Raw genomic sequence first — 23,373 nt, 5'->3', positions numbered from 1 at the left:
TCTAAGAATCAGGTATGAATTTCGAGTTTTGAACTGGTCTCGACTAAGTTTTAATAACCGTAAGTAAGCACAAAATTGCTTTTTCTCAGGTTATGAGCTCCTAAAGGGGATTTGATAGCCTGGCGAGGGCGAGAAAGCCGTTTAAAATGGTGACACCAGACAGATTAGGTTTATACCACCAAATTTAGACTTAATAATAGAAAATCTGGGTGTGCCTTTTAAAGAGGTGTCAAAGGAAGCCCACTTGGACTTCTCTGTGGGTCCAGTGGTTAAGACCACGCTTCCACTGCAGGGGACAGGGGTTCCATCCCTGGTGGGGGAACTAAGATCCCGCATGCCTCCGGGCCAAAAATAAAAAAAGAAGCGCACTTGCGTCCCCTAACACTGTAGGAGTGCTGGGTAGGGAGTGTAGTCCACCTAGTGCGGGCCACCCGCTTGCAAAGGGAGCAGCCTCCCAGGTCTCCAGGCGCTGCGCGGCTGCAGACTACATTTCCCGAAAGCCTTGGCGGTGGTGCGCTTCGGCTCCTGGTTTGACGTATTCCGCCGCTGACTGGGGCGCTCGTGGGCGAGGAACGTGGCCCTGGCGCATGCTATAGTCATTTTCGACATGCGCAGAGGCGAATGCGTGCCGCTTGGTGTTCGCTCCATCTTGAGAAAGTGAAGAGGAGGCAAGAGCTTGAGCGCGCGCGAGGTATTTGCCCTGCACTCTGCTCCCGGGGCCAGGCTACGCTCCTCCCGTGGCCGCCACCAGCCACCCACGCCCCGTGGCTAGAACACGCCAGACCGGGGCCTTGCGCCCTCTCCCCCACCCCGGCTCTGCCTAGTGGCCGGAAACTGCCATCTCCTATCAGTGATCTGCTGGACAGTTTGGGGAGACGTTGAATCATATGAGGTAGTCTAGGTAAGTGGAGAAACTTAAGGTAACAATAGCTCCCCTCTCTGAAAAAAAAAGTTTGGCTTTTCCTGAGGGGCTGTAAGTTTCTACTCCCCCGAAACACGGTCATAAAACCAGAAACACCATCTCCTTTTCCTCTCTCCTCCCGTCTGCTCTCTTCCTCGGTACAGGAAGCGTCCTGTGCAGCTAGGCTGGAGGGAGAATAATGAAGCCTTGAGTGAAGGGTTACACTCATGGTAATGGTAGTCTAGGTAATTAGCACCAACTCTTCCATGGAAAATAACTTAAGCTGGATGAAACGTTGAAAAAAGCATTGCAAAGAGCTAACAGGAGAGTGAAGAATTAAGGATCAGAGTCTAGGAGAAGCAAGAGACTAAGTCATAATCCCAACACTCAAAGCTGCTTTTGCCTGAAGGCATTTGCTGGTGGAAAGAGACACCTGTGAAAGCCAGCAGTAAAGTTGGTGGACTTGCAGTATAAGGGGTACAAATGTAAAAGTGTTGAAAGCTGGGAGTCTGAATAATCACCCCACATTTGAACTGGGACCCCAAATGAAGACATGCTCAAGAAAATGTTAAACAGGAGATAAGCCCTGGCATAGACATGTCTCCCAAATTCAGGTTGTCTTGGAGGTGTAGAGATCCTCAGCCTTCAAACTCTATAACATTGACCTAGTGGTGTGCCCGGGTGTCTGACAAAAGCAAATGGAAATGATCCTTAGAGAAAGGTATTATCATCGTAGACATCAAAGTATTCACACACACACTTCATTTTTAGTAACTTCCAGCACATTCTCAAAGATAACTAGATACACAAGGGCATAAGAAATCGTGAAAGAACATGCAGAATTAATAGACAACAAACAGACCCAAACACTTCTGGAATTATCAGAGAAAGAGTATAAAATAGCAATTCTTAGTATTTTTAAAGAGATAAAAGACAAGGTTGAAAATATCTACAAAAAACAAGCTTTAAAAATTGGCCTAGCAGTTTAGAAAAAATAACCAAATAGATTGTTTTTTTTTTTAAAAAAAAAAGCTAATTTAGGGCTTCCCTGGTGGCGCAGTGGTTGGGAGTCTGCCTGCCGATGCAGGGGACGCGGGTTCATGCCCCGGTCCGGGAGGATCCCACGTGCCGCGGAGCGGCTGGGCCCGTGGGCTGTGGCCGCTGGGCCTGCGCGTCCCGCAGCGGGAGAGGCCGCAGCGGTGGGAGGCCCGCGTACCGCAAAAAAAAAAAAAAAAAGCTAATTTAAAAAAACAACAGCTGTCTGTTTAGACAGCAAATTAAACATAAAAGAAGAGAGAATGAACTGGAATATCGGTGAGAAGAAATTGTCCAGAAACTATTATTGCACAGAGACAATGAGATGGAAAGTATAGAAGACAAAGTAAAATACCTTAAGCCATTGGGTAGAAAGCCCAACATAAATTTAACCAGATTCCCAGAAGGAAAATACAGAACAAGCTATATGAAAGACATACCAAGCTACAGATTCAAGAAGCCCAATGAAACTCAAGGAGCACAAATAAAAATAAGTCCACAACAGATACATCACGGTGAAACAATAAAATATAAAAGGTAAATAAAATCTTAAAAGCAATTAGAGAAAAAGATCAATTAACTTCAAGAAGTAACATCTGACTTCCCAATAGCATCTGTGGAAGCCATACGAATGGGGAATGAAATCTTCATTGTGCTTAAAATATCTGTCAACCTAGAAGTATGTATACAGCAAAATCTTTCAGGAATGGAGACACAAGTATCTTTTATACAGCTAAAAACGGTCAATACTTCTTGCTCTCTGAGTGACCTGGCGCAAACTTGTTTTAAATGGGGCTACAATTGTCCCACCTGTTGGGACTTAATGCTAGGATTGAGTTAATATCTGTATAGGACTTTGCTCCTTGCCCGCTCGTAGTTGGTGTTCTTTAAAATGTTTGGTCCCAAGGTGAACAAGCTGGGATTGTGGGGGTGCTGCCCTTGCGGGGAACTCTCCGCGAGCGCGTCCCGGTGGGAGCGAGTGCTGCAGGGTCCTGCTGCCCGTCTCCCGGCCCGGACAACGCGTGCCTGCCGGTGGCCACGAGGGGGCGATGCCACACCGCAGTGGGTGCCCGGGAGGCCACAGAACTTGCACCAGGTGAGCCTGTTGCCGGCTTCCTCTCCTCTTTCTTCTTTCCCTTTCCGCCTTTAAAGGATGCTGGAATTTTCGCAGCATCTAAATAACGATATACTCCATCCACAAGGGATGCACCTGAGGGGGAGAGATCTGGAACACTTGGCAATAGGGCTGATCAGCGTCAGCGTCGGCTGTGGTCAGACCTGCAAATCTCAGGCAACACTGTCATAAATAATGCAGGAGGGGCTCAGTACCTCCGTGGGCAAAGTGGGTTTTTTTCCCACAACTTTTTCTTCAAAAAAAATTCAAACCAACAGAAACGTTTTCAAAACTGTACAATCAACAAACATTCATATATCTTTCATCTGGATTCACTGTCAATCCAATTTGCCAGGTTATTTACACACACATTTTATTTTGTTTTGGCTGAACCGTTTTAGACCTACTTGCAGACATCCTGACACTTTACACCTCAAATACTTCACCCTGCATCTCCTAAGATCAAGGACATTTTCACACGCAGCCACAATACCATTATCACACCTAAGACGCTCAGCATGGATATAATTAAATACAATTAAATGATATACAGTTCCATATTTAAATTTCCCCAGTTATTACAGTGTTGTCCTGTATAGCTGTAAATTTGTTTTGTTTGTGATCCAGGACCTGATCAATGGTCACCTCATTTTTTCTTTCATGACATTTTTTTTTTGCAGCATGCGGGCCTCTCACTGTTACAGTGGCCTCTCCCGTTGCGGAGCACAGGCTCCGGACGCGCAGGCTCAGCGGCCATGGCTCATGGGCCCAGCCGCTCCGCGGCATATGGGATCTTCCCAGACCGGGGCACGAACCCGTGTCCCCTGCATCGGCAGGCGGACTCTCAACCACTGCGCCACCAGGGAAGCCCCTTTCATGACATTTTTGAAGAGTCCAGGGAAGTTGTCTTGTAGAAGATTCTACCATCTGAATCTGTCGCCTATTTATTCTTTGTGATTAGATTCAAGAAAGTCAGTTTTGTGTAAATACTGCATAGGCCATGTTATCTTTTTCCCATTACATCGTATCAGGAGGCCCATCACATAGGCCTGGACTATATTAGTGACACTAAGTTTGATCACTGGGCTACATGTGACAGTTTCCTGTCATAAACAATACTCTTTAAACATTAACTCCCCATTTCCCCCTCTCCAGCCCTTGTCAATTATACCACCATTATACTTTCTGTCTATGATTTTGACTACTCTAAATACCTCATATATTTATTTATTTATTTTGGGCTGTGTTGGGTCTTCGTTTCTGTGCGAGGGCTTTCTCTAGTTGTGGCAAGCGGGGGTCACTCTTCATCGCGGTGCGCGGGCCTCTCACTATCGCGGCCTCTCGTTGCGGAGCACAGGCTCCGGACGCGCAGGCTCAGTAGTTGTGGCTCACAGGCCTAGTTGCTCCGCGGCATGTGGGATCTTCCCAGACCAGGGCTCGAACCCGTGTCCCCTGCATTAGCAGGCAGATTCTCAACCACTGCGCCACCAGGGAAGCCCTAAATACCTCATATAAGTGAAATCATACAGTATTTTTCTTTTTGTGAGTTGCTTATTTCACTTAGAATAATGTCTTCAAGTTTTATCCATGTTATAGCATATTACAGAATTTCCTTCCTTTTTAAGGCCAAATAATATTCCGTGGAGTGTATTGGATTAGTCAAAAAGTTTCTTTCGGGCTTTTCTGTAACACCGTACAGAAAAACCCAGAGGAACTTTTTGGCCAACCCAATATATACCACTTTTTGGTAATCTATTCATCAATCAGACACTTGGGTTGCTCCCATGTTTTAGCTATTGTGAATAATGCTACTATGAACATGGGTGTACAAATGTCTCTTCAAGACCCTGAAGAGGGTCTTGGATAATTCTTAATTCTTTTGGATATAGAATTGCTGGCTCATATGGTAATTCTATTTTTAATTTTTTGAGGAACTTCCATACTGCTTTCTACAGCGACTGAACCATTTTACATTCCTACTAACAGTGCACAAGGGTTCCAGTTTCTCCACATCCTTGTCAACACTTACTGTTTTCCGGGTTTTTTTTAAAATAAATTTATTTATTTTTTGGCTGCGTTGGTTCTTGGATGTTCTGTCGTGGTGCGCGGGCTTCTCGTTGCGGTGCGTGGGCTTCTCTTGTTGCGGAGCACAGGCTCTAGGCGCATGGGCTCTAGAGCTCAGGCCCAGTAGTTGTGGTGCACGGGCTTAGTTGCTCTGCGGCTTGTGGGATCTTCCCAAGCAGTGATCGAACTTGTGTCCCCTGCATTGGCAGGCGAATTCTTAACCACTGCGCCACCAGGGAAGTCCCTGTTTTCTGGCTTTTGGATAGTAGCCATCCTAATGGATGTGAGGTTGTATCTTGTAGTTTTGGTTTACATTTCCCTAACGATCAGTAATGTTGAGTATCTTTTCATGTGCTTATTGGCCATTCATATAACTTCTTTGGGAAAATGTCTATTCAAATCTTTTGCTCATTTTTGAATCAGGTTGTTTGTTGTTTTGTTATTGAGTTTTAGGAGTTCTCTATATATTCTGGATATTAATCCTTTACCAGATATATGCATATATGTGTGTATATATACATGCATATATATGTGTATATATACATATATATATTTAAAACCTGAAAAACAGTTCTAGAGATTGTTTATGGATACATGCATATGGAGTAAATATATAAAGCTGTGTACAGGAATGATCAGCACTATATTCAGTGAGTGATGTTTGGGGCAGAGGGTGGGGATAGGGTCAGGTGCATAGGAAGCTTCAACCATAGCTGATGAGTTTTATTTATTAGAGTAGATCATGGTTAAATGGATGTTCATTATGTTGTTTTCCCTTTTTGTGTGTACACCTGAGATTATGTCACAATTTTTTTTTTTTTTTTGGCAGTACTTGGGCCTCTCACTGTTGTGGCCTCTCCCGCTGCGGAGCACAGGCTCCGGACGCGCAGGCTCAGTGGCCATGGCTCATGGGCCCAGCCGCTCTGCGGCATGTGGGATCTTTCCGGACCGGGGCACGAACCCATGTCCCCTGCATCGGCAGGCGGACTCTCAACCACTGCGCCACCAGGGAAGCCCCACAGAATTTTAAAAAACAAAATGTAGTGGTTTTAAAAAAAAATGTTTATTTATTTATTTATTTATTGGCTGTGTTGGCTCTTTGTTGCTGCCTGAGGGCTTTCTCTATTTGCAGAGAGCGGGGCTGCTCTTCATTACGGTGCGTGGGCTTCTCATTGCGGTGGCTCCTCTTGTTGCGGAGCACAGGCTCTAGGTGCACGGGCTTCAGTAGTTGTGGCTCACGGGCTCTAGAGCGCAGGCTCAGTAGCTGTGGCGCATGGGCTTAGTTGCTCGACGCATGTGGGATCTTCCCGGACCGGGGATGCAACCTGTGTCCCCTGCATTGGCAGGCCATTCTTTTTTTTTTTTTTTTTTTTTGGCAGGCCATTCTTATCCACTGCGCCACCAGGGAAGCCCAAAATGTAGTTTCTTAAAGAAAAAAAAAAAAAAGCTTTAATTTATTGAGCAACTACTAGGTTCAAAAAGCTTAACATTCATTATCTACTTTAATCTTCACTTCACCCCTTTAATCACTTGCCACCACTCTGCCCTTTGTCTACTCCACTCCAGTCACACTGGCCTCCCTACTGCCTTCTTTTTTGGGGGGGCGGGGGGGTGGCTGTGTTGGGTCTTTGTTGCTGTGTGTGGGCTTTCTCTAGTTGCGGTGAGCAGGGGCTACTCTTAACGTGTGGTGCGTGGGCTTCTCATTATGGTCACCCCTTACTCGGCTCCCTTTAAGGTGAGGAACCTGCCCGCAGAACGGGCGCATTTGGTGGGGCCGAGCTAAGAGTGTGTCCAAGGCGTGCACGAGGGCTCCATCGCCCCTTCCATCTCCGGGGATCTCCGGAGTAGCCCCCACCGGCCTCAGCACATGGGAATCGGCAGTCACCGACGTAGAGCTGGCCGCCACTCGAACTCCCCTCCCCCCCAATCCATCCCCGCTCCCCACGCCCCTTCTCCGGCTCGCCACTCTCGGCGCTCGCCTGTCTCCGCCCTGGCCCCACGTGCGCGCGTGCTCGGGTGCTCTGCCCGGGAAGTGCTGGCGGGAGCGGCGACAGCGGCGGGAGGTTCGGTTGTCGCCCGTTGCTGCGTGGCACCGTGCTTGTTAGCCGCCATTGCAGGTCAGGCTGCGGGGAGCGAGGGCCGAGCCTGGAATGGGGGCGAGGGTGCGAGGGAGCGGGAAACTAGGGAGCTGGGGCCGGGCAGGGCACGCGGCTCGAGGAGAAGAATGGCGAGCTGAGGGGCACGGAGCAGGGGAGCGGCGGGCGGGGAGGGGAGGCCAGGAAGGGGGAGGGGAAGGGGGAGGGCCGTGCAGAGGTGAGGGCGACCCAGAGGGGCCCCTGGTAGGAGGGCCGGGAATTTGGAGAAGGGAGCAATGTGGAGTCAGAAGGTGGAGGGAAGGAAGGGAGCGAGCAGGCCAGAGCGAGAGAAGGGCTGAAGGAGTGGCCGAGCGTGGGCGGAGGACGGAGAAGGGGGCGGCGCGGGCCGGAACCTCGAGGTACGTTTAGAAAGGGGCTCTTCCCTGTGTGGGGAGGGAACCCAGCACGGGATGCTTGCAAGAGTGGGGTAGAACTGGAACCCAGGAAGTAGCGGGAACATCAGAAAGGAGACTTAGCCGGGTATAGGACTGTGAGGTTCCTTCGAGGGGACATTTTAAGTCGTGGGGGAGAGGCTGCCGGGAGCGGTAATTGGGAGGGTGGTTGGAAGGAAGAGACAGTCTGGAGAGTGATCCAGCTTCATTTGTGGGCAGAGTGAGAGAAGAGATAAGAGTGGGTGAAGTCGGGTCCTGGAGGAGCGAAGTACTTTAGAATTGAGGGGGGAATTAGGGAACGATTTGGAAAATGAGGGTGGTAGAGGGATAACGTTTAACGAGTAATCTTTGGGAGGAGGGAGAACGGTTTGGAAAGACTCTTCCGGGGGTGGGGAGTGGAGGAAGGCAGTTTAAAGAATAGTTTCCTTGGGAGGTAGGAGAAAGGGTAAACAGCTTGGTGAGAGGTCCTAGAGAAATTCTCAGGGTAATTTGGAGGGGGATGGGGAAGAGAGGGGAAGCAGATGGAGAAATCCCAGAAAGTGGGCGGGGCTAGAAACAGGAAGTGTTTGTAGCTGAAATTGAAGGGAGGGGAGGGGGTCGGGGAGAGGGTGGAGAAGATGGTGGCTGGTGGGAGGGGAATCCAGTACAGAGGGAGACCTCAAGTAGAGCTATAAAGGAAGGGGCTTTGGGGAAGATAGGGTGCCACAGCAGTAGGAGGAGGAAGGGTAGAAGGGGCCGCAGAGTAGCAGAAGATGCAGAAAACTGGAGTAACTCAGATCAACTGAAGCCATCTTTTCTGCCCATTGTCTACAAATACCAGTAATTGATTCCCTCCTCATGGGAATCTTAAAATGTGATAGGAAAGTAAAAAAAAGTTTGGCCAAAAAGTTCGTTCAGTTGTTTCAGCAAGATGACTCTAGTAGGGCTTAGTTTCTTTAACTTCATTCAAAACAATTTTGCTAGATTATATTGTGGCAGCATTTTAAAAAAATCTTATAAGGAAGAAAAAAAGCAACATTTTTGGCATATTATGCTTTATTATTTCAAGAAAGGTAGAAACACAGCTGAAACAAAAAAAAGATTTGTGCAGTGTATGGAGAAGGTGCTGTGACTGATCGAACGTGTCAGAAGTGGTTTTTGAAGTTTCTTGCTGGAGATTTCTTGCTGGACCATGCTCCACAGTTGGGTAGACCAGTTGAAGTTGATAGCGATCAAATGGAGACATTAACTGAGAACAATCAACGTTATACCACGCGGGAGATAGCCGACATACTCAAAGTATCCACATCAAGGGTTGAAAATCATTTGCACCAGCCTGGTTACGTTAATCGCTTTGATGTTTGGGTTCCACCTAAGGTAAGCGAAGAAAACCTTCTTGACCGTATTTCCACATGGGATTCTCTACTTAGACGTAACAAAAATGTTCCGTTTTTAAAACAAATTGTGACGGGCAATGAAAAGTGGATACTGTACGGTAATGTGGAATGGAAGAGATCGCCGGGCAAGTGAAATGATCCACCACCAACCACACCAAAGGCCGATCTTCATTCAAAAATGGTGATGTTGTGTATATGGTGGGATTGGAAAGGAGCCCTCTATTATGAGCTCCTTCCAGAAAACCAAACGATTGATTCCAACAAGTACTGCTCCCAGTTAGACCAACTGAAAACAGCACTTGACAAAAAGCGTCCGGAATTAGTCAACAGAGAACGCATAATCTTCCATTAGGATACTACAAGACTGAATGTTTCTTTTTTTCTTTTTTTTTTTATTGCTGTACGCGGGCCTCTCACTGTTGTGGCCTCTCCCGTTGCGGAGCACAGGCTCCGGACGCACAGGCTCAGCGGCCATGGCTCACGGGCTCAGCCGCTCCGCGGCATGTGGGATCTTCCCAGACCGGGGCACGAACGCGTGTACCCTGCATCGGCAGGCGGACTCTCAACCACTGCGCCACCAGGGAAGCCCGAAAACTGAATGTTTCTTTGATGACCAGGCAAAAACTGTTACACCTTGGCTGGGAAGTTCTGATTCATCCGCCATATTCACCAGACATTGCACCTTCGGATTTCCATTTATTTCGGTCTTTACAAGATTCTCTTAATGGAAAAATTTTCAATTGCCTGGAAGACTATAAAAGACACCTGGAACAGTTCTTTGCTCAAAAAGATAAAACGTTTTGGGAAGATGGAATTATGAAGTTGCCTGAAAAATGGCAGAAGGTAGTGGAACAAAATGGTGAATACGTTATTCAATAAAGTTCTTGGTGAAAATGAAAAATGTGTCTCTTATTTTTACTTAAAAACCGAAGGAACTTTTCGGCCAGCCCAATATTATCCACTTTATAGGTAGGTAAACTAAGCTCAGAGGAATGAAATAATTTGCCCAAGGTCATGTAGCTAATAATGGTGGAGTCAGTTCCATCTCACACTCAGAATAAAGCCCAAGTTCTTTTGACAAAGAGCTACAAGGACCTCTCTGATCTGAGCCCTGCCTGCCCCTCTAATCAACTCAAACACAAGTTTATTCCTACCTCAGAGCCTTTACACCTGCTATTTTTACTCCAAAACTGCTTTTCACTGGGCTGGCTCCTTCTTACCCTTAAGGTCTTGATTCAGATACAAGGCTTTCCTGATAACACAATGACTTTTTGTCTCTTTAACCCATTTTAGTTTACATGTTGTATTTTTTATTTGCTTACTGTCTAACATCTGTTCCCACTACTCCCACCCCTCATGAGGACAGGGGCTTTGCCTGCTTTGTTCACTGCTATATCCTTAATGCTGGCACATAGTAGGTGCTCAATAAGTATTTGCTGAATGAATGACCTTACAGGGAGGTAAAACAGTTAAAAACAATCTAACTCAGTTCTTTGGGCATCTTGAAATAACAATTCTTGCATGGTGAGCTTCGAAGATTAAAAAAAATAAAAGAAGTCACAAGGCCTAGAACCACAGGATATATTTTTAAAGAAATGAGAGTTTCGATTCTCCCACCACTCACAGGCTGGACCTGGGGGTGTTCACAGGGCTTTGTGCTCTGAGAGCCCTTTGTCTCCAGAGAAGGAGGAACCCTGGCAGGAAGGGTGAGCAATCCACCAGCACCACTATTTGGGTAATAACTAGGCCTTTTCTTCCCAGGCTTGTTCTGCTGCTCCCCACACCCCTTCCCACAGGCAAAAATCTTCTCTATTTAATCAGGAACTGGAGCTCTCTGAAGACCCTGGAGGTCAACCATGAATTGAATAAGGTGTGACAGGCAGAGAGAGCAGTACTTGATGAGGGAGGCTGAGTTCTTGTGATCTTGGACAAGGAAACTTTTCTTTCTCTCCCTTTTTTTTTTTGCTGCTGGGGGGGTTGGCTACCATGGGGGCTTGAGTAAAGAGAGTTGAATTAATCATCTCAGTTCCCAGCCCACTCTCTTAATTGGTTTGTACAAGGCTTCTCTCTGGTTTTATTAATTCACACATTCATTCATTTCTTTTTATCTCTATCCTCCACTCCCATTACCCTCCTCCCCCATTCCGTTTAATAAAATACCTCTGAATTTGTGTGTAGCTTTGTCAAATGTATAGTGTTGTCTCATGTGAATGTGAATTTAATTTTTTAATTAAAAAGGATCTGCTATAAATCACTTCTGTTCCTTACTGTGGTAGTCAGTAAGAAACTCCTGGTATTCATATCTTTGAGCAGTCCCCTCTTGCACTGCATAGAGGTGACCTTACTCAACAAATAGGATATTGCAAGGATAACTGTGCAAATTCCAAGGCTAGGGGATGAAAGACATCACAGTATCCTCTTTCTGTCTCATTGATCACCCACTCTAGGGGAAGCCGGCTACCATGCTGTGAGGACACTCAAGCAGCCCTATGGAGTGGTCTAAGAGGAGCTGAGGCCTCCTGCCAACAGTTATTACCAACTTACCAGCCATGTACGTGAGCCATTTTGAATGATTCTCCCGCCCCAGTCAAACCTACAGACGACTACAGCCCCAGCAACATCTTAACTGCAACCTCATGAGAGATCCCAAGCCAGAGCCAGTTAGTCAAGCCATTCCCAAGTTCCTGACCCACAGGAGCCTTGTGAGATAATAATGTTTATCTAACTCTCCTGTGTCACAACATATTCTTTTTTCCCCCACCATTTAAAAATGTAAAAATCATTCTCAGCTTGAGCCGAGCTGTACAAAAACAGGTGATGTGTCACATTTGGCTCACAGGTCTTCGTTGACTCACAGTCTGCTTAGCTGTTTTGAATCGTTGCATAATTGTAATTGTTCCATAATGTGCCTTCACCGTATTTTGCATATTTACTCCCAGTGAGGGGCATTCAGTTTTTCTCCTACTCCCAGCTACCACCGACAACAGCTGCCGTGAACATCCTCGGCCTTGTGGGAAGGGCCCTGGGATATTTGTCCAGGAGTGGAATCGCTGGGTTTCAGGGTCTTAGTCTACACTCAGCAGTGCCACATGAGAGTCCCATTTCCCCACACCCTACCAACACTTGGTGTTATCCAACTTCCTAATGTTTGATAGTCCGTGACTTGGTTTCTCCTCTTTGTTTGGCTTGCATTTCCCTGATAACTAATGAGTTTGAACATCTCTTTGCCTAGTAGCACACATTTAGGTTTCCTCTCTAAGTTGCCTATTCGTGTTTTCACCCATTTTTCTATTAGATGTTTCTGACTTTTTCTTATTGGGAAGACTTCTCCTTTCCAGGCCTCAGTTTCCCCATGTGCACCACAGTTACCTACAGGGCTCTCCTGAAATGCCATCCTTGTTTCTGAAATCCCTACAGCCTATTTTAAATAATAAAAATGTGGCTTGGGGTTGAATTTTTACATATATTATCTCATTGAAGAAACCAAGGGTTTATTTGGGAATTATAACTGAGATTTCTGGGTTCAGAGAGGTTGATGACCAGTCCAGGGCCACCCAGAGGAGTCATGGGGTTGAGCAGATGCCTAAACTGAGTTCCACTAGGAAGAGTTGGGACTGCAAATCAAAATATGGCAGCAAACAACACTTCTCTTGGGTCAAGTTGGAAATGATGTTTCTAAATGATAAGAGGAGACAAGGCACTGGAGAGCGTGGGGCCTTCTTTTCTAAGCTGGCAGAAGTGAAACTATTCATAACTTTTCTTAGGGGCAGTTTGATGATTATGTGCCAAAAGCCTGAAATGCCTGCACATCCAGCTTTGACTCAACGAATTCCCTAGGAATTTGTCCTGAAGCAGTAATTGGTCAAAGATGAGGAATGTGTTTGGTGGTGGGGAAACAAAAATCACACCTAAGTATCCCACTTCAGGAGATGGAATACTACATATGCATATGATATCTTAAGAAAGATGTTCTAGGGAATTCTCTGGCAGTCCAGTCGTTAGGACTCTGTGCTTTCTCTGCCAAGGGCCCGGGTTTGATCCCTGGTGGGGAAACTAAGATCCCACAAGCCATGCACAGCGAGGCAAAAAAAAAAAAAAAAAAAGTTCTATAGAAGGATTTCTAATGCTAGGGAAAGATGTTAATAATTCAGTTAAGGTAAGGGGAGGGGAGGGATCCATTATAAAATGATGGGTACGGAATGATCTCATTTTTCTAGGGAAAAAATACGTTTGAAGGAAATCACTGGGAAAATACAATGATGTACTGAGTGCTTGCTATGGGCCATACACTGTTTTTAGTGCTTTTTATAGCCTCATTTAATTGTCACACAACTCTGAGTAGGTGCTGTTATTATTCCCATATTACAGGTGAAGAAACTGAGGTCAGAGAGGTGAAATGAGCTGCCAGAGGTCACGCAGATGGTGAGTGATGAAGCCAGGATTCGAAGCCATGCGCTGGCTCCAGAGTCACCCAAAATAGTCCCCATGGTCACCTCCATGTTTACATCTGAGGAGTGAGACCAAGATGATCCTTATTCCCTTTATCTGTATTTCCTGATTTTTCTACAATTAATATTTCTTCTACAATTAATATTTTTAAAAGCCCTCTTGTAGTGGTCGGTGCCTTTGAAAGTATGAAAGAGGAGAGAGTTTTGGAGGGGAGGTGTTGTGTAGAGAAAAATCAGGAACGGGATGGGGCTTGGCTCACCTCAAACCCTACCCAAGCCCCAAACCCTCTCTCCTTTCATTCTCAAAAATATCAAGGAGGGGCTTCCCTGGTGGCGCAGTGGTTGAGAGTCCGCCTGCCGGTGCAGGGGACACGGGTTCGTGCCCTGGTCCGGGAGGATCCCGCGTGCCACAGAGCGGTTGGGACCGTGAGCCGTGGCTGCTGAGCCTGCGCGTCCAGAGCCTGTGCTCCTCAGCGGGAGAGGCCACAACAGTGAGAGGCCCGCATACCGCAAAAAAAAAAAAAATCAAGGAAGTCAAAGGTCTGATATCTGCTGTGTGACCTTGAACTGGTTCCTCACCCTTTTGGAGCCCTTTTCGAAATACGTCACAGGGGAGGGCGGGGGTGGGGGGGGTAGGGGGTGCAGAGAGGAGGAAGCTGGTGCCAGAGGTGCAGCAGGGAGGGACAGGTCTAGGGATGGGTCCCTTCCTGTCATCTCCTCTCCCCCGGGGCTTTGAGGAGTGACTTACCCAGTCTCTGAATGTAACTCTGGGAAAGTCTGTGCTGCAGTGAGCACTGGACAGCAAGTCCAAAGACCTGGGTTCTGCTCACATCTCACCATTGGTTACCTGTGTCCTAGTCAGTTCCATTTCTGAGCCTTGGCTTTCTCAGCCATTGAAGGGGCAAATGCCTGGCTGGTTGTGACAACGTGAGAAAAGGTGCTTTGTGAGAGGCTAAGCAACTGTGTGCTATGTCATGGGTCAACAAACTACGACATTACTCCTGTAGTTCCTTTTTAACAGCTTTATTGAGATATAATTCAAATACCACACAATTCACCCACTGAAAATGTACACTTCAGCAAATTCTAGTATATTCACAGTTGTGCAAGCGTCACCATGAGCAAATTTTCGTCATGCCCCAAAGAGCCCTTTAGTTATCACCCTCCCCCGCCCCAGTCCCCTCAGGCCCAGGCAACAACTCCTCTGCTTTCTGTTTCCAGAGACATTTCATATCCATGAAATCATACATGTGCCATCTTTGTCTGGCTTCCTTCACTTAGCATGTTTTCAAGGCTCATCCGTATTGTAGCATATATCAAACTTTGGTTCCTTTTTATGGCTGAACAATATTTCATTGTATGGTTATACCACATTTTGTTTATCCATTCATCAGTTGATGGACATTTGTGTTTTTCTTCTACTTTTTGGCTGTTATGAATAGCTATAAACTTTGACGTACACATGTGTGGATTTATGTTTTCATTTATTTTGGGTATATACTTAGCAGAATTGCTGGGTTAAATAGTAATTATGTTTAACATTTTGAGGCAACACCTGTTTTTTGTTTTTGTTTTATTTATTTATTTTTGGTTGCGTTCAGTCTTCGTTGTTGAGCACAGGCTTTCTCTAGTTGCGTCGAGCGGGGGCTACTCTTTGTTGCGGTGCACGGGCTTCTCATTGTGGTGGCTCCTCTTGTCGTGGAGCATGGGCTATAGGCTCATGGGCTTCAGTAGTTGTGGCACACGGGCTCAGTAGTTGTGGCTCGCGGGCTCTAGAGCGCAGGCTCAGTAGTTGTAGCTCGCGGGTTTAGTTGCTCCGCGGCATGTGGGATTTTCCCAGACCAGGGCTTGAATCCGTGTCCCCTACATTGGCAAGTGGATTCTTAACCACTGAGCCACCAGGGAAGTCCCAACACCTGTTTTTATATAGTCCAGGAGTTAAGAATGGTTTTTATGTTCTTATGGTAGGGAAAAAATGGTAGGGAAAAAATCAAAAAAAGAATAATATTTTATAACGTGAAAATTACACAGAAGTCAAATTTCAGTGTCCACAAAGAAAGTTTCACAGGACAGCTGCTTTCATTCATTTATGTATTGTCTGTGGTGCTTTTGCATTACAGTGGCAGAGATGAGGAGTATGACAGACCATTTGGCCTTCAAGCCTAAAGTATTTACTGTCTGGTCTTTTATAGAAAATGTTTGTCGACCCCTGAACTGTGTGTTGGTATTATTAATTATTGTTTGGTGGAGGCAGCTTGAGTATGCTGCCTTGATTGGAATAGGACTCAGGTTGCCAGGTGCTGGCCTATGAGCATAAAGGGATGAGAGCGCCTGTCTAGCCTCATTTTCTGGATTGAGAAACTGAGTCCTGCAGGAGGGCCCAGGCTCATGCAAGCTGAGGGGGAAGTGAGGGCCTAGCTTTCTTTTACTCCTTGGCAGCCTCCTCACCTTCAGCTAAGAACACCCAGTTGTGAATAATTCATGGCTAATGTTTGCATATCACTCCATCTTGTCAGAGCACTTTGATCATCATTAATTAGTCAGAACCTGGCTCTGGCTGTTGCCTAATAAAACATAAACATAAGTGGCTTAGATGTCTCCATTCCTAAAACTGAAGGTTCCATCTCCATAGCAAGGCTTTGTACCCGCAGATTCTTTCTCTCTGCCCATCACCTCATCACCTCTCAAAGACCTACTGTTTTGGCCTGAAAGTCAGGTTTCCTGAAGGATGGAGGGCAGTTGCAGGGTTGGAGCCCAGTCCTCATAGCAGAGAAGTCACATCCCCTCTCTGCCCCTCAGTGTCTTTGTCGGGAAGATACGAGTAATGATGCCTATCTCTGGGGATGTTTGTATTTGTAAAAGTGTTCTGAAAGGAGCCCTCATACACCGCTGGTGGGAAGGTAAAATGGCACAGCCATTGAGGGACCCTCCCAGTTCCTCAACTGACTAAATGTAGAGTTACCGTATGACCCAGCAATACCATTCCTATTTATATACCCCAGAGAAACGAAAACGTGTCCACACAAAATCTTGTATACAAATGTTCATAGCAACATTATTCAAAATAGCCAAAGAGCAGAAACAACCCAAATGTCCATCAGCTGATGGATGGACAAATAAAATGTGGCACATCTATACAATGGAATATTATTTGGCCATAAAAAGTAAAGAAGTATTGATACACGCTACAAAATGGATGAAAACATTACATTAAGTGAGAGAAACCAGACACAAAAGGCCACATATTGTATGATTCCATTTATGCAAAATGTCCGGAATAGGCAAATCCATAGAGTCAGAAAGAGATGAGTGGTTGCCAGGGGCTGTGGAGGATGTGGAGAGTGACTGTAAATGGACACAAGGTTTCTTTGTGGGGTGATGGAAATGTCCTAAAATTGAACATGGTGATGGTTTCACAACTCTGTGAATATATTAAAAAACATTGAATTGCAGACTTAAAATGGATGAATTTTATGGTACGTAAATTATACCCCAATAACACTTTTTTAAAAGTGCTCTGAAAACTGTAAAGTGATGAGTATGGTGTTACTCACATGCATAATAGATGACCTGTCATAATGGATGGAGCTGAGCAGTCTGACCTGTTAGTTTAGGGTAGTTCCTAAGACTTTTGAAATTGGAGACACCTGGATATCTTCCTGTACATTATCTCAGGCAACTCATTTAACTCTGAGGCCAGCTGTAGAATTGGGACAGTAATCTCTGTCTCTTAGGATTGTTGTGACAATTAAATCAATACTGTAGGAACATGCTGAGCTTGGTACTTGACACCTAGTAGATGTCTAGTGAATGATGATGACTATTTCTACATTGAGTTACCCGACTCCTCCCAGCCATCCCAGGGAGCGAGTCCGTGCTCTTCCACTCTCCTCAGAATCTACTGTTTCCAAATCTTGCCTGATCATAAGAATTACCAGGAGCATCTTTTAAAAATACAGATTCCAAGGCCCCACTTCAGACCCATTGATAAGAATCTGTATTTTTAAAAACTCTCCAGATGAGTCCTATAATCAGATAAATTTGGAAGTAAGGCTGGTCCAACCTGGAAACATTTTGCTTCTTATTTATACCCTTCCACAAACCCTTATTTTCCATTGTTTGCTGTTTCACCCTGACTCGCTTTTCTTTTGCCAAAGATCCCTCTATTTAAGAGCTCATGCTCTTGACTTCAGTAATAACGCCAGCATGAGATTTTATAATTTCCTCATACTTTAATTCAGGGCAAAGATTGATAACATTAACAATAACAGCAATACTGAACCTACATGTGTTTGGTGCTCTGCAGGGGTTTCCCAGGGACCTTTATGTCCTCACAGCAGCCTCGTTAGTGGATTTAAATAAGTTAAATAACTTCTATCTTTGGGCTTCCCTGGTGGTGCAGTGGTTGGGAGTCTGCCTGCCAATGAAGGGAACACGGGTTTGTGCCTCGGTCTGGGAGGATTCCCACGTGCCGCGGAGCGGCTGGGCCCATGGGCCCATGAGCCATGGCCGCTGAGCCTGCATGTCCGGAGCCTGTACGTCCGGAGCCTGTGCTCCGCAGCGTGAGAGGCCACAGCGGTGAGAGGCCCGCGTACCGCAAAAAAAAAAATAAAAAAAAAACTTCTCTCCTTTAGGAGAGAAAGTGGCACAGTCAAAATTGAATATATTTATATAAAGCACAAAATTAGGCAAAACTAACCTCTGTTTTTGTTTTTTTTTTTTTGCGGTACACAGGCCTCTCACTGTTGTGGCCTCTCCTGTTGCGGAGCACAGGCTTCGGACGCGCAGGCTTAGCGGCCATGGCTCACGGGCCCAGCCGCTCCGTGGCATGTGGGATCTTCTGGGACCGGGGCACGAACCCGTGTGCCCTGTATCGCCAGGCGAACTCTCAACCACTGCGCCACCAGGGAAGCCCTAATCTCTGTTTTCAAAGTCAAGATAATGATTACCCTTGGGTTGGGGGTTAGGGACTGATGGAGGTCAAAAAGATTCTTCGGGGGCAGGTCATGTTTTGTCCTTTATTCTGGGTGTTGGTAGCACGTGTGTTCATTGTCACTTAGGATCTGCTCACTTTTCTGTATTTGTGTTATACTTCAATGAAAAGTTTAAAAACATAGCAGTACTATATGATCCTAATTTTGAAAATTTGTATGTATACATTTGCACGAAAAAAGAATAGAAGGAAACTAAATCGAGGGACATTTTATAAAATAATTGGCCTAGATCATAAAAAATGTCAAGAAAGACAAAGAAAAAGCAAAAGGATATGTACTGTGTAGCACAGGGAATTAAACCCATTATCTTGAAATAACCTATAATGGAGTGTAATCTGCAAAAATATTGAATCACTGTGTTGTACACCTGAAACTAACACAATATTATAAATCAAATATACTTCATTTAAAAAAAGAAAGAGAGGGCTTCCCTGGTGGCGCAGTGGTTGAGCGTCCGCCTGCCAATGCAGGGGACACGGGTTCGTACCCCGGTCCGGGAAGATCCCACATGCCGCGGAGCGGCTAGGCCCGTGAGCCATGGCCGCTGAGCCTGCGCATCTGGAGCCTGTGCTCCGTAACGGGAGAGGCCACAACAGTGAGAGGCCCGCGTACCGCAAAAAAATATATATATATATGGAATATGATCTCATTTTAATAAAACCATACATTATTTGTGCGTCTTATAATATATGCAAAGAATATTATAAATCACTAGGCTTGACACTAGTCAGTCAAAGAGGCTTCTAGGGAAGTGGTGTTTGTGTGTGTGTGTGTATGTGTGTGTGTGTGTATGTGTGTGTGTGTTTTAATAAAACCATGAATTATTTTTCATCCTTACTAAAAACCCTGTGAAGTAGGATGTTGTTAGCTCCACTTTATAGATGGAGGAACTGAAGGTCAGAGTTTGAATCACTTGCTCAAGGTCACACAACCAGTACTCTTCCCACTCAAGCAGGCCTTCCCCAGAGACACTCTGAAGGAATAATCAAGGTGACTTTGTGATTAATTGGATGGGGGAGGAGACGAGGGTACAAAGAGAGGAAGGGATTAAAAATGCCTAGGACACTTTGAGCCTGACCAAGTGAAAAATCATCAGCAAGTCAGGAGGGAGTGCCAGGTTACTGTGGAAAGGTTTAAGCCAAAGGAATGAATACCTAATGATGGAATTTGGTGCCTCAGATGAGGGCTTAGAGGAAAGTCCATAAGTGCACTCCTTGTTAGCTGGCCTTGCCACTGAGCACCTGAAGCCCCGTGGCAAGTGGACATTTTAAAGAGAAAAAAATTTCAACCTCACACTTCTAGGCAAATGGTGTAGTCCTCTGAGTGCTTGGGTCCTTCTGCATCAGCAGCTTGTACTTTCTGTGGCTCTGTGTGGCCTGACTGACCAGGCTTAAAAGGCCTGCTGATGAATTTGAAATCTCAGGCTTCCAGCCTCTATAGGTCATCAGCAAAGACCAAAAGGCCTGGCATGAACGTGAGGTTATTATTCACCTAAGAAGTCGTTATAAACCACAAGAACGCAAGCCCAGCAGGAGGGAACAGCTGCCCAGCTCCCTAGGCACACCATGTCCTCATGCGTCCATCCAGCATGATTCATAATTAAATCTGCAGCAGGCAGGAGGCAAAATAGAATTTCCTGTAAACCTGTGTGGGAGAAGCACTTTGAATACAATTTAATTTTAAAGTTCTAGAGCTCCAGAACTTGAAATGCTTGTGACATTTCAAGTTGAGGTTGTTTCTCCCTACCCTTCACTGGGACCATCTCCGGGGAGGGAGATGACACAAAGGGAAAAAAGTTGTTGGGTCAATAGGTGTATTAGTCAGGGTTCTCTAGAGAAACAGAACCAATAGGATAGGTATAGGTGTATAGAATGAGACTTACGATGAGAGATTGGCTCATATGATTATGGAGGCCAAGAAGTCCCACGATCTGCTGACTGCAAGCTGGAGGCTCAGGAAAGCCGGAGATGTAGTTCCAGTCCAAACCCAAAGGCCTGAGAAGGGGAGGAGTGGGGAGGGGCAATGGTATAATTCTTAGTCCAAGTCCAAAGGCCGAGAACCAGGAATTCAGGTGTTCAGGGGCAGCAGAAGATGGATGTCCCAGCTCAAGCAGAAAGAAAATTCACTCTTTCTCTGCTTTTTTGTTCTGTTTAGGCCCTCAATGGATTTGATAATGTCCACCAGCATTGGTGAAGGCAATCTTTTTTACTCAGTCTACTGATTCAAATGCTAATCTCTTTCAGAAACACCTAGAAGTAATGTTTTACCAGCTATCTGGGCATCCCTTAGCCCAGTCATGTTGATGCAAAATTAACCATCACACTAGGTAAGGTGTAGTTTTGGAAAACTGGCACTGAAGATGCCATATGTTCAGGTCCCATGTATGTTTCTAGTTAAATATATCATGAAAAAAAAAAAAAGCCAGCATGTGGGCAAAGGATCTAAAGAATTCACAGAAGGAAATTCAAATTGTATGTAACTATATTACAGGCTCACCATGTTGCACAACTGCAGGGCGCGGCACTCCCACTGAATTCTATTCACAGAGATGCACATTGTAATGGTCTGTAAGAGAGGATGCTCAACCTCTCCAAAAATAAGAGAAATGCTAATTAAAACGATAAGGTAATGATTTTCATTTATTGAATTGGCAAAGCTCAAAGAGTTGCTAAGATCCTGTGTTGCTGGGAGTGTAATTTGGTACCACCTCTATGGAGGGTGTAGTGAATACTATGGATTGGCTCTCTCAACCTGGGTCATTTCACCCTCTTCTAGTTGGTGATGTAGGAAAACTGACTCCTACAGTTCCCAGACTCCCCTGCCCTTAGGATTCCACCTGCCATGAATGAGAATTTCTGTTGCTCCACATCCTGTCAGCATTTGGTGTTATCAGCATTCTGGATTCTGGCCATTCTAATAGGTGTGTAGTGGTATTTCATTGTTGTTTTAACTTGCATTTCCCTCATGACATATCATGTGGAGCATCTTTTCATATGCTTATTTTCTGTCTGTATATCTTCTCAGATCTTTTGCACATTTCTTAATTGGGTTATTCTCTTGTTGAATTTTAAGAGTTCTTTATATATTTTGGATAACAGTCCTTTGTCAGGTAAGTCTTTTGCAATACAGTCTGTGACTTGTCTTTGCATTTTCTTGAAGGCATCTTTCACAGAGCAGAAGTTTTTAATTTTAATAAAGTCCAGCTAATCAGTTCTTTCTTTCATGGATCATGCTTTTGGTATTGTATCTAAAAAGTCATTGCCAAAACCAAGGTCATCTAGATTTTCTCATATGTTATCTTCTACTAGTTTATAGTTTTGCATTTTACCTTAAGGTCTGTGATCCATTTTGAGTTAAATTTTGTGCAGAGTGTAAGGTCTGTGTCTATATTCTTTTTTTTTTTCATGTGGATGTTCAGTTCTAGCATCATTTGTTGAAAAGACTATTGCTTTCTCCATTGTATTGCTTTTGCTCTTTTGTCAAAGGTTGGTTGACTATATTTATGTGGGTGTATTTCTGTGCTGTCTATTCTATTCTGTTGATCTATTTGTCTATGCTTTTGCTAATACCACGCTGTCTTGATTACTGTAGGTTAATGTTAAGTCTTCAAGTTGGGTAGTGTCAGTCCTCCAACTTTGTTCTTCTCCTTCAATATTGTGTTGGCCATTCTGGGTCCTTCGCCTCTACATATAAACTTTAGAGTCAGTTTGTTAGTATTCACAAAGTAACTTGCTGGGACTTTGGTTAGGGTTGCATTGAATCAATAGATCAAGTTGGGAAGAACTGACACCTTGACAATATTGAGTCTTCCTATCCATGAACATGGAATTTCTCTCCATTCATTTACTTCTTCTTTGATTTCTTTCATCAGAATTTTGTAGCTTTCCTCTTTTAGACCTTGTATGTATTTTGTTAGATTCATACCTAAGTATTTCACTTTGGGGGATGCTAATGTAAATGGTACTGTGTTTTTAATTTCAAATTCCCCTTGTTCATTGCTGATATATAGGAAAGTGATTGGCTTAAAAAAATAATAACCTTGTGCCCTGCAACCTTGCTATAATCACGTATTATTTCCAGAATTTTTTTCCTTGATTCTTTCTGATTTTCTACATAGATGATGTCAGCTGTAAACAAAGACAGTTTTATTTCTTCCTTCCCAATCTGTATCCTTTTTATTTCCTTTTTTTGGTCTTATTGCATTATTTAGGACTTCCAGTATGATGTTGAAAAGCAGTGGTAAGAGGGGACATTTACCTTGTTCCTGATCTTAGTGGGAAAACCTCACGTTTCTTACCATGAAGCATGATGTTAACTTCAGATGATTTGTAGGTATTATTTATTCAGTTGAAAAAGTTCCCCACTATTCCTAGTTTACAGAGAGTTTTTCTCATGAATGGGTGTTGAATTTTGTCAAATGCTTTTTCTGCATGTATTGATATTATCATATGATTTTTCTTCTTTAACCTGTGGATGTAATAGATTACATTAATTACTTTTCCAATGTTGAACCAGCCTTGTATACCTGGGATAAATCCCAGTTGGTCATGATGTATAATTTTTATACATTATCGGATTCAATTTGCTAATGTTTTGTTGAGGATTTTTGTGCCTGTTTTAATAAGAGATGTTGTTCTGTACTTTTCTTGTAATGTCTTTGGTTTTGGCATTAGATTAATGCTGGACTCATAGAATGAGTTAGGAAGTAGGCTTCTATCTTCTGAAAGAGATTATAGTGAATTGGTATAATTTTTTCCTTAAATGTCTGGTAGAATTCACTAGTGAATACATCTGGGTCTGATGCTTTCTGTTTTGAAAGGTTATTAATCATTTACTCAATTTCTTTAATTGATATAGTCCTATTCAGATTGTCCACTTCTTCTTGTGTGAGTTTTGACAGATTGTATCTTTCAG

The 23,373-nt window shown here is 44.6% G+C and overlaps 1 protein-coding gene across 9 annotated transcripts in view; it reads left to right on the top strand.

Annotated features, from left to right (window-relative positions):
• Window positions 1-556: 556 nt before the first annotated feature.
• The window catches only part of CDH3 (cadherin 3), a 136,232-nt gene continuing 113,415 nt past the window's right edge, over window positions 557-23,373 (top strand). For 5 of the 9 annotated variants that reach the window (XR_013825375.1, XR_013825376.1, XM_079908485.1 and 2 more), the window contains exons 1-3: window positions 7,069-7,231; window positions 11,465-11,568; window positions 13,386-13,439. Coding sequence is in view for 1 of the 9 variants with exons in the window: in XM_079908491.1 (XP_079764617.1) it covers window positions 13,437-13,439 (3 nt within the window). In the remaining 8 variants the exon portion in view is untranslated. Of the gene's footprint in view, window positions 902-7,068; window positions 7,232-7,487; window positions 7,609-11,464; window positions 11,569-13,385; window positions 13,440-23,373 lie in introns of those variants that run through there. The other 4 variants (XM_079908486.1, XM_079908487.1, XM_079908488.1 and 1 more) reach the window with 4 other exon arrangements.

The sequence above is a fragment of the Stenella coeruleoalba genome (genome assembly GCF_951394435.1).
Source record: "Stenella coeruleoalba genome assembly, chromosome: 20".
Lineage (NCBI taxonomy): Eukaryota > Metazoa > Chordata > Mammalia > Artiodactyla > Delphinidae > Stenella > Stenella coeruleoalba.
The sequence above is the reverse complement of the archived record's forward strand: the minus strand, read 5'-3'. Positions and strand labels throughout refer to the sequence as shown.